Source organism: Rhyacophila brunnea, unplaced genomic scaffold, assembly GCF_057557595.1.
Source record: "Rhyacophila brunnea isolate RB1 unplaced genomic scaffold, BYU_Rbru_1.0 scaffold_1, whole genome shotgun sequence".
Taxonomy (NCBI): Eukaryota; Metazoa; Arthropoda; class Insecta; order Trichoptera; family Rhyacophilidae; genus Rhyacophila; species Rhyacophila brunnea.
The window spans coordinates 63,288,749-63,300,510 of record NW_028232751.1 but is presented as its reverse complement, the minus strand read 5'-3'; the positions used below and the strand labels follow the sequence as shown (position 1 = coordinate 63,300,510).

Here is an 11,762-nt window from a genome sequence, read left to right as displayed (position 1 = left end):
TGTTTTATTTAACCACAAACACCAATATATCGTTCCTTTTTTTTGTGAATCCGGGGTTCGATGGACTCCTGAGCTAGCCGCTGGAACCCCGGGGATCTCATTAGCCACTGGGAAATGCCAATAGAAATGGCGTATTTCAAAATAATACTACCTTATTCTTAGGTCAATAATTATTATAAAGCAAACATTATTCGTAGAATGTTTATCAGTTGTGTAATTCATGCGCACTAGAAATCGTATCTGTGGATGATCAGGGTTAAATTATTGTTACACTATAATGGTTTTTCATTGGAAAAAATATTTTAAATATAAAATATTTTTTTTATGAGAAATGGATGTTTAGCCACTTGCATTACCAATTGGATCCAGACTCATGAGTCATGACTATTTAGAATTTGAATATAAAGGTTCAAATAGACTATGTGACGATTGGGCACATATGTGACAAGAGCGTTTTCGTGTCTATGATCATATCTATGCCATTCCGTTCACACATAAGCAGATATATGTCAAAAAAATCTATGACAGAGGCGTGGGCATAGATTCTATGACACTTGTATGTGCCAATCCGTTTACACACGATGCCGTAAAATCTATTGTGTCACATATTTGCCACTGATAAATACTACCAACATGACGCTTGACAAACTTTATGGTTGTTACTCCTTCGTAAACGTCAAACAGATAATATAAAACGATATAAATCAGTAGGCTTGTTAGATTTTAAATTTATTTAACTATTTGGTTCCTGTCCATATGATATTATCATGGCGGCGGATGGAGCTACTGCCGCGGCAATCGTGGCATATTTATTGTTGGTATGTTGGTAAGATTTCGATACATTGATGTTAAAGGTTGAGCCGATTATAAAAAAGAAAGACACCCATATGCGTAAATCCATTACGGCCGGTGAGCGATTGGCAATAACATTGCGTTACTTAGCCACAGGTAAGAAAAACATGCCTATTCACGTAATTCAAATATACCTCGTGCTTCACAACTGACTTTTATTTTAACACTCGGTAATTTTATAGTAGTCCATATAGTTTTTTGTGACCATAAACCAAACGTAGCCCCAAAATAATTAGGTCGTGGGTCTCAAAACACCTTAACGACAATAACGATATGGAATACTATAAAATTACCTACTTAAAAACTCGTGTCAGCTAGCTTTTAAAAAATCCCTTTAACTATGTATGGTCCGTCTGATCAAATACATTCCTAGGTACATAATATTATCTTTATTTTGTCGGTCTCTGGTCATTCCTTGTCTTGGTATAAAGATCTCTTTTCTACTCAAGTTAATATTGATAGCCGATCAATCATTCAGTACCTAATTATTTATTGGAAATTGCTGTAACAATCTCTTTCTCGTCGTAACCCTATGACTGAGGATCGTGATTGGAACCGAAATAAGTACTGTAAGGATCGGCTGTCTTTAGTTTTACCCATTCTCTGCAAACCTTGCGGTAAAACTGGTAGAAGCTATCAGTTACATTAATAATACTGACCTATAATTACAATGTAGTGTAACAATTTTCCAGGTGATTCCTACCAATCTTTGATGTACTTATTTCGTGTACCCCAGTCAACAATATCCAGTATTATACCTGAGGTCTGCGACGCCATATATGATGTCCTGAAGAATGATTATTTAAAGGTAAATTAAACAATAATATAATTTTAGAGAATACAATTTTATTACACAGTTTAAAATAAGAAGAAGAACATGGACTATAAATGAAATTTATGGCTGATGCATACTGCTTTACACCTAAAAGACTAATCGGGATCTGAAATCTTTTAATTCACTGGAGAGACATGGATTATTAGAAAATACATCACATTATATTTATAACTTATAGTAATCACAACGATATGAACATAACATACACAATGTAAAAGTGTAATTAATCGGATAATAGTAAAAAAATAGAATTTGAATCAATCCGATAGATCAAATACGTCATCAGTATTTACTGCTTCAGCCTGGTTTTTAATCATCATTTCCGATAAGACGTTTTGTACCTTTTCATGACACTCAATCAAGAGATGCGGCCTAAGCTTCGTCCTCGCCAGCATCGCCATATAATCAAAAAATATTTGGTTATCATCCCGTGGCTTTTGCATCACGTCGATGGCCTGTTTTAGAATGGCTTCTCTGTCGAAATCTGTACCCGATCTTTTTTTTCCCCGAGCTGAGGAGACCGGTGTCGACGTACACGATTCGTCGATGAATGAGTCCGTACTCGATGGCTGAAAAATAAAACAAATAAATGTAAGAAAATTATTTTCTTTTGCAGGTACCTAATACTGAAGATGAGTGGTTACAGCATGCCAATGATTTTGAAAAGCAGTGGAATTTTCCCCACTGCATAGGCGCGATCGACGGAAAGCATGTTGTGCTCACCGCACCACCAAAAAGTGGCAGTCTATATTACAATTATAAGGGCACGCACAGCATTATTTTAATGGCGATGGTTGACGCCAATTATAAATTTACATATATTGATGTCGGTTGTAACGGTCGGGCATCAGATGGGGGTGTTTTTAATGAGTCCACATTAGCTGCAGCATTACAAACCAACTCAATAAAGATACCGGGTGCACGACCATTGCAAAATGGTATTACACCGGTGCCTTATGTAATGGTTGCAGATGATGCATTCTCATTGAGAGAAAACATTATGAAGTCATTCTCCCACAGAAATGCACATGGTCTGGAGCGCATTTTCAACTATCGTTTGTCAAGAGCTCGGCGTATAGTTGAAAATGCGTTTGGGATTCTGTCGGCGAGATTTCGTGTTTTTAGAAAGCCGATTTCTTTAACAGCAGAAAAAACCAAAAAAATTGTACTGGCCACATGTGCACTGCACAATTTTATAATGACATCAAATTCCCAACGCCTTTATCTGGCAAATGGGGACTTAGATGTTGATAACTGCGACGGAACTGTTGTGGATGGGAATTGGCGAAACGTTGCGACTGAAGATGGCAGTCAATTTTTCCCATTACAATCCGTTGCAGTGGCGCTGAAGTGAGAGAAATTTTGAAAAATTATTTTGTGACTGATGGGGAAGTGCCATGGCAATATAATTATGCTTAATTACTCGAAGGATATACTTAATACCATTATTATGTGTTAGCACTCAAAATTTATGTGAATTTTTATAACATGTAAGATATATTTTTAACCTATTATGTAGGTATGTAGTTTATTTTTTAAATATATAATATCTATGTGCTCCAAATGTATGTTTTTTTATATTAAGCATATGGATATAATTTTTCTTTTACTTAATATTTTTGTTTGCAAAGTAAATTTATTATTTTTAAAATATATTATGTTTTAGTGCTCTAAATGTATATTTTATAACATGTGAGTATAATTTGTCTTTTTCTTGGCAAAGTAACATTGTTATATATTTTTTTTAATATATCATGTTTTAGTGCTCCAAATATATATATTTTTAACAAAGGTGAGTGGGTATAATTTCTCTTAATATTTTTTTAGGAAAAGTAAATTTGTCTTTCGTTTTTTAAATATATTAATGTTTTAATGCTCCAAATGTAGATATATTATCTTTATAACATGAGTGTATATTTTTCTTTTACACAATATTTTTGTTGGCAAAGTAAATTTTACTCAAATACTTAATATGTTTAAGTTATTATATTAATAGGTATATTTATGTATAATTTCAAAAATAAAATCAAAAAGGATTGAATTAACATAAACATAATGCAGTTTTATTGTTGTCTACATCCATCACATAATACCTATAACATGCTTTGTCAACAGTAGAGGAAGAGAGCTGTAGAATTTATTGAGTTGAAATATTTATTTAACAAAATAAGAGTTTTTTTTTTTCAAACAACCTATTTAAAAATGTTTTTGTACCGTAGAGTGGACAAAAATTAAACCAACTACTGCCCATCAATTCGACAGGTAAATTTTTGGTGCTGGACTGGAAGTTTACTGTATTGTAATTTGTAGATGTAGACCATGCATAAACATCTAAAAGGAGCATAGATAATATGCTCAGTGGACTCACCGGTGATTTCCATGATATGAATAAAATTATTATTACGACCTATAATTGAATACCAACGTTATTCATACAAAGGTTCTGACTTCGTACAAAATGTAGGTTTGATAGAACATGAAATGTTATTAAATTCAAACAAATTATTTTCTAGCAGATTTACATTGGCATAGCCTAGACCAGGGGTCGGAATAAGCGGCTCTTTGCATAGACGCTTACGGCTATTCAGACATAAACTCCAATTTCACCTTATCTCAAGCAGCCTTATAACTTATGAGTTTATGAAATAGAGCCGCCAGACAAACTTAGATGTACAGCATACTCTACCACTCTTTACTCTACTCATATTTACATCGAGAAGCGCTTTGCGCCCTAACATTTCCCGAAGAAATGGTTACAGTAATGAATTTCATTATCAAAGTAACTAACAGCATCTTGGCCAAACCCCTCTATCATCACCAATTTAAGGTACTCCGGGACTTGGAATGGGATAGCGAGTACCTAGATTTACTTCTGCACAATGAAGTTCGCTGGCTTTCCAGAGGTAACGTACTGACACGCTTTGCTTCATGTTTAGAAGAAATAAAATTGTTACTACACGAAAAAAACATCAGGAATCAAGAATTGAGATCACAACGATATGGAATAGAGTATCTTTACCTAGCTCAATAGCCTAAACAAGTCATCAATTGAAAAGAGAACTGACACTGAATGATCATAGGATATTGTGTTTAATTTCAGAGCATCTGCCTAATATAATACCAAGTTTCAGGAAGGAACGTACCTCAAGGCTACCTACACTTGTGTGGATAGGTACCTTTATACATTTCATAGAATAATAATATACTATAAATACTTTGCAAAGAGAGCTCGTTATCTGAATTGGAATAGCTAGCCGCTAGAGAAACACTTAACTCGATGTGGAATGTCTAATAAAAATCGTTGCGATACTTACTAAATTTGAAGTAGTGGCGACAGCTATCGAGTCGCAGTCAAGGAACTTGAGGAGGCCGAAAAACTTCCATCTAACGTGGTACCTGTCGCTGGTCCCTTGGCCACTCTTTGTCGCCTTTTCCTTATTTTTATAGTCTTTATACTGGCACCGCAAACTCTGCCATTTACGCGTGGCATCATCCACCGAGTACTGAGAACCGCTTTCAAGGCCCAAATCTTGTACGATTTGGACCAAAGCAGCATTTCGTTTCACCCTGTTTTTATAATCGGTCAGTGTACAGTCCCACAATAGTGGATTACCTTCCACCAATCCGATTAAATTAATAATTACTTCATCCGTCCACTCTAACACGATTTTGCGAGTTCTTTTGTCCATTTTTTACTAGGTATTGTTTCGTTGTATAGTAGTCAAGATTGTCAAGATGGCGTTTGAAATCAAAGACAGAAAAACACTTCCCGCGCGATCTATGACCCATAAACAATAATATATGACAACATGTTCGGCATAGATGTCACAGACATAAACTAGTGTCACACAAAATTACCGAGGTGTTTACACTGAGCCGAAAATCTATGACATAGAAGGCCGTCATAGATCGTTTGACATATATGTGACAGTCTATGACATCGTATTTACACTCTATGACACAGGACGCCAACATAAGAAACGGGTTTTTCGACATATATGTGACCGATCGTCATATAGTGTATTTGAACCATAAGGCATAAAGCCCACCAAACAAGCGCTCGACGCGCTCACTACTGAGTAGGCCCCCTCCCACCCGCGCATTACCCTTCACCTATGTAATAAGGGGCTCAAGCAGCACAAAATAATTATTATTATCAGCGTCTCTCATAACAGTCATAACAAAGCAATAAAAATATTATTAAATTTCTCGGGGCTTGTAATTAAAATCGGACACGCAATAACTAAACAAAGAGTTCGCTGTTCTTAAATAATGGCTTCTCGCCCATTGCATCGACGACGCTTCAAGCCTCCCCCAAACCAAAGCGAATATTCGCGGCGAATATTCGCAGCGAATTATTCGCCAATCAAGCTCGTATTGGCTTACGGGACAGAGCACGCTTGCGCGACCGCCTTGCGTCTTGAGTGCGAATTTGCAGCGAATATTCGCTGCGATTTTCGGGAACTCTGTCGACAGCGAATTTATTCGCGGCGGACAATTTCGCCAAGGCCGCCAAGGGAATTAGTAAAATCAAAATGGCGAAGACATTGAGCAGCTGATCGAGTTGGTCCGGAAATATCCAATCCTTTATGATTTCTCTGACAGTGACTACAAAACATAAGAAAGAAAGATAAGATATGGGATGAAATTGGCAGGGAAATTGTTGAAAATGGTATGAAAGTCGTCATAATAATATTATGTAGGTATCTTTGTCTAACCAAAGTATGTAAAGTTTTTTGACAGGATGAATACGCTATTATAAATAAATAACTTTAATCTAAGGTCCCGATATTTAAAAAATACATATTATTAATTTGCGTCATGCACAGCCTTTAATAACAGAAACTTTATAACTTTGATTGTTAGTGCACTGACAGTTCTAACTTATTGCGATCGTTTGACGTTTTGGTTTCGACTTTCGAGCAGTCATATCAATAATGTTATAATTAGGTATCATTTACAATACCTACTTCAATCATATTCGGTATCGGTCACGTAAATACCCATTTTATATTCGTTGATAATATTTTTTTAGGTTAGATAGGTAGTCTTTAAGATTATTTTTTTGCATCTAACATTATGCAGCATAGCATTTCTATTGTAGCTAAAGATATAATATACATATAGGTAGATAAGTAGGTACTCCATGTCGTCATTGTGGTATTTTGTAAGGTTTTAGACCAAAAACCTTACATACTACTTACTATCGGGTTATTTACAGTAGGACATACCTAGGTTGTGTTTGTTTTTTGATCTCAAGAGACCTCAATCACAAAAACGATATTATGTACCTATATACCTACTAGGTATATATTTCCTTCATTATGTATAGGTATATTGAGCTAATAAACTGGTTTTGCCCAGTGCCGACCGCGAACCAAGATAATATCTACATGTTCCATGTACCTACCTAACATAACCAATGTTTTCTGTTTCACATTAATTTGTATACCTACAAACATTTTAAACTTAATTGAGATGTTCTTAAACTTCCGTTCATGTAATATTATGTAGGTAGGTATATCTTGGTCTGCATTAGGCAATAAGATTAATAATTTTATGTGCATGTAAATATAAAGGTCAGGTACCTCCTCTAAGTACATAATATTATATTATCATCATGGATACCTACCTGAATGATGTTGGAGATATACTAATGCTTTGTGATGAATTTAATTTTAGCAAAGATCTTCAACCTTTCAACGTAGGTACAAAGCACCAGAAGAAATTAAAAATGAAACCCCCGGCATTAACAGGAATAAAATAATATTTCATCATAAACATCAGTCGGGGTCATTCCACTGCTAGATGAAAGCCTCTTCTAGCTCCTTCTACTATTTTTGGTCTCTAGTTCTTCGCTGCTACATACTTTTATTGTACTTCACGTGAACAAAGAGATCAACTAAGTGAAGTGTCAATCAACAAAAGTGGCATTTGTGCACAATGTTAATGAATTTTCCAAAACATTAAGTGTGATAATATAATATACAAGGATGAATAAGGCGTGGGCGAGGGCCAAGGTCCATTTTATGATTCCTCTATTGATGTACCTATTTTTATTAAGAAAAATGTTTGCCGTAGAATGGGGTGAATACTGAATAGACCCTTTTTAAAATTTCTATTTTTCTGCTACACATTATTCGGACAAATATGAATGACTTAAAACCTGTTTCTATGGACATAATCATACTCTAAAATATTTTTCAACTACCATTTATTATCAAACAGCCAATTTTGTGTGATGTCTCTTTCTATCCAGCGTTGGGGTGATTATAGACATGGCGGGTGGATAGAATCGAATAATGGTAATTTCCTAATGTTAAAAATGTAATTAAGTACCTACTGTACATTACAAATTTATGTAGGTACATTTAAGTATGTAAATCAAAATCAAAAATATAAATTTAAATGTTATACAACACAGTATCATGTAAGTATTTAAAAAAACATATACTTACATAAACATCTATTTATCCAAGAATTATTTGATACTTGAATCTGTATTTTATATACCATATTCGATGGATGTATGTGGTGTATTTTGTAAAATATTTGGTACGTATTTATTATTTAACTAAGCGTATTTAATTTGCTACGTGACCTGTAGCTCTTTTATAATCACAAATTATTGTTGAATGTTCCGAAAATGAGTTTATGTGCCGAAACAGCTGTCAAGGTAAATGACTCAGTTAAAGTAGAATTAACAAAAATAACTATATTTCAAAACCATTATAATCCATCTACCATATAAACACCATTTCAAGTAATAAAGAAATAAAAAGTCACCTAATTAAATAATATTGTACTAGAAAAAATATACTATCTATATACCCACTTAATTTTCATTTAAAGTTGTAAAACGCCCGGTTACTAAATAGAGGAAGGACAGAGTCTTCTGGCACGACCGAATCACATTGGAACGGTGTTATTGTCATTTGAAAGTAACAATACTGACACCTAAATGAGTCGCCTGCACTGCCAGAATCATCTGAACCCTGTCTACCTATCTATATACAATTTATTGTTATTTTTTTTCATATTTGTCCATTTTATTACAATATCGTGTTACTTTTAAAGCTCATTGTAATTCTAATAATTATATAAATATTTTTCTTGTATTCTGTGCAAAAATGATTATTAAAACTTTCTTAACCTAAACCAAGTATTTTTTATTGAATGATCCTGCAAAAATATTCAAGTACAGTTAAGTGACATATTTTGTTTCGGTGTATAAGCCATAAATAAATATACATAAATTATATTTAATATATACATGTATACTGTATGTATAGCCACGGTTGGTCTTGCACTTGTTGCTGTAGCTATGCGATCTGGTGTGGTCCATTATCCAAAAACACTCAATCACATCCCTGGTCAAACAGCGGGCAGCCGTGTAGTGAGTCTGGCTGGCCTATGGTGGCACTAGAATGATTTCAATATACACAGTCTGTTAATTTGAATAAGTTTTCGACTGAAAGTTGTAAAAATATTAGAAATCAGGATTTAAATAATTAAAAAACTGTTTCATTAAATATCATATTCATACCTATGCAAAATTTTGATTCCTTTGAAGTACCTATACAAAATACGGATGAATATAAACCAAACAAAAATATTTGTTACTGGTACTGCCATAGTAAAGTAAAGTTTAACATACTTCCCTAATAAAACAAAATTCCCAATTCTTGTCGTTCTGTAGATGTTTCATTTCAGGTTTTTACCAACGATCCACTAAATATGAATTGGTCATAAACACTCAAAGGAAATCTGGCACTCACTGCCAGAATGTCCATGTCAGATACCTGCATAAAAATAAATGTCATGTTATGATATTATACGTAATGAATATGAATGTATCAGAAACAACATAGATTTTATTACGAATTTCACATTTACAGAAAATTTTCTGCGCTCATTTTTGAAAGTCTCCAAGTATGACGGGTATATTCGCACATGGGTGCAGTTAATGCACCCAATGATTTTCGGGAAACCTGCCCTTTCTTGAAGTCTGAAATTAAAAAATATTTTTACCGACACAAAATAATATTCCCGTTAAATTCTTATTGAGTAGGTAATTTACTTGTTGTGTCTATGCGCAGTTACTCTAGTTACATGACATGTACATTGTAATATTGTATAAATTGATCAGAGGGTATCAACACAACACTAAAGACTGTCAGCGCTGTATGGCGACTGTATGTAAGTATTACTAAGCACTGCTATTATAGCATCGGACACGTTTCCTATGCATCTGCTTACTGATGCCTGGCTCATTGCGCAGAAGACTTGGCCTACCCGTTTTTGGTACGCTCCCTCTGCGTAGAAACGCAAAATAGTCAAAACCTACAATTCAAATAACGGAGACATGTTATTTCAATAGCATATTACCTTCAAATCCTGTTAACCCTTCATGGTAAATGCTTATTTATAATATGTGCAGTTATGAAACTGAGTAAATCTATCTTACCTATGAGCCATGGCAATCTTGCCCTGTCATAAAGTAAGGTTATATTAAATGTCGATGTAATTTGTCGCACGCCATCTCATTATATCTTCAGCGTGTAATAAGCATTCAGACGACGTGTACATTTTGTCAACACACAACTGTCACTTTGACATTCGTATATGTATTTAGTCTATGGCTGCATCCAATGCTGCCACCTTGTTTCAGATAATTAAAATACACTTTACGCAAAGTGGGTAAAAGTCGTAGCAATTCTGAAAGCGCTATAGTGTACGTGTATTTTTTATATTTAATTCATAAAAATTATAGAATAATTGGCGTAAAATATTAATAATATTTACAATTTTAAATCTGGCGCGTAAATAAAATTATTTAGTCTATGGCTGCGTCGCTGACGCTTTGGTGTGGGGCCAAACGCGAAATTCGCATCAAATCCAAGCGGTAGCGACAGCGATAGCGAGGGCGTTGCGAATTCGCTGCGAATATTCGCTTTGGTTTGGGGAAGGCTTCGCAAAAAATTCGCATTTTTCCATTTTCACTAAGTACCCCGTCAAAATATCCAGAACAAAAACAACCGCATCCGCATGGATGGTCTGATCAAAAGAGTTTCGCATAACAGCCAATACGGCCCCTATCTACCTGTTTTCCATTTATACTGATCCATGATAATCAACATCTTTGTGCTTCAATTTGGAAAGCACCTGTAGGTATATATTTTTATTGGTGCGTCGTCAAAATATACTTTGCAAAGCCATTCGCAACAGTCATAGCTGTCACCAAAAACTGTTTTCACCACTCCAATGTCACAATATAATAATATTATACCATTTATTGTTATTTATCTTACAAATTATTGACGGCATTCACTGTATCTTTAGACCTCGTGCGTTCATAAATGTTTCGTTATGCATTAATTTATGACGAGCAAGCCTTATATCCAACGCTGGTTACTTTAAAAATGAAAAGAGTTTTACCTACCATTAAAACTCTTATTATTCTTGTTGACTCTGAAGTCCCTTGAGATGTTGATCGTATTTTTGCCTTGTGTTCTTCTGCGCTGGCCCCTTTTTACCCCCTTTTCTTCTCGATTATTTACCTCTCTGGTTGTTCATCTTGTTTTTTACCGGCTGGCAGGACTGACGCTTGTATTGTGGCGTGCTTTGTCTTTGGTATTCAATTTGATATGTCTCAAGGAAACCAGGTAGGTGTTCTATGGACTTCAGAGTCAACAAGAATAATAAGAGTTTTAATGTTAGGTAAAACTCCTTTCATTATTCGCTATTGACTCTGAAGTCCCTTGAGATATCTGTTTGTTATCACCTGGTAAAGAAAGATAGATCCTGCAAGATAAGGTGGATGAACCTAACATGAGAATCAAGTATAACATCTCCTTGCTTTTAGGCTCAGTGTACCGGGCTGAATAGAGAGGTCAACATATTTTGTTCCCCCGCTGTAGAAGTCTGTGTGTCTATCGGTCTCTGGTAAAATGTCTTAAAAGTAGCTTCTTGGCGCCAATTACCTCTCTGCAGGATGTCATCTATGGGGTAGTTCTCTAACCAATTTAGAGAGGCGACTGCTGATCGAGTACTGCCTGGTGATTCCTGTACCCCT

At 34.9% G+C, this 11,762-nt stretch overlaps 1 protein-coding gene across 1 annotated transcript; it reads left to right on the top strand.

Annotated features, from left to right (window-relative positions):
* The first annotated feature begins 845 nt into the window (after window positions 1-845).
* Window positions 846-4,800, top strand: LOC147080067 (uncharacterized). The gene is made up of 4 exons (XM_085946377.1): window positions 846-948; window positions 1,545-1,660; window positions 2,304-2,692; window positions 4,788-4,800. Exons 1-4 carry the CDS (start codon window positions 846-848, stop codon window positions 4,798-4,800), a joined length of 621 nt encoding a protein of 206 aa, XP_085802503.1.
* Window positions 4,801-11,762: the final 6,962 nt, after the last annotated feature.

What these genes read in the sequence shown, in the direction of transcription:
- LOC147080067 (XM_085946377.1), top strand. Translation starts at nt 846, where the DNA reads ATGTTAAAGGTTGAGCCGATTATAAAAAAGAAAGACACCCATATGCGT. An exon ending in ATTGCGTTACTTAGCCACAG is followed by an intron (nt 949 to 1,544) that starts GTAAGAAAAACA and finishes ACAATTTTCCAG; the next exon opens with GTGATTCCTACCAATCTTTG. An exon ending in TGAAGAATGATTATTTAAAG is followed by an intron (nt 1,661 to 2,303) that starts GTAAATTAAACA and finishes TTTCTTTTGCAG; the next exon opens with GTACCTAATACTGAAGATGA.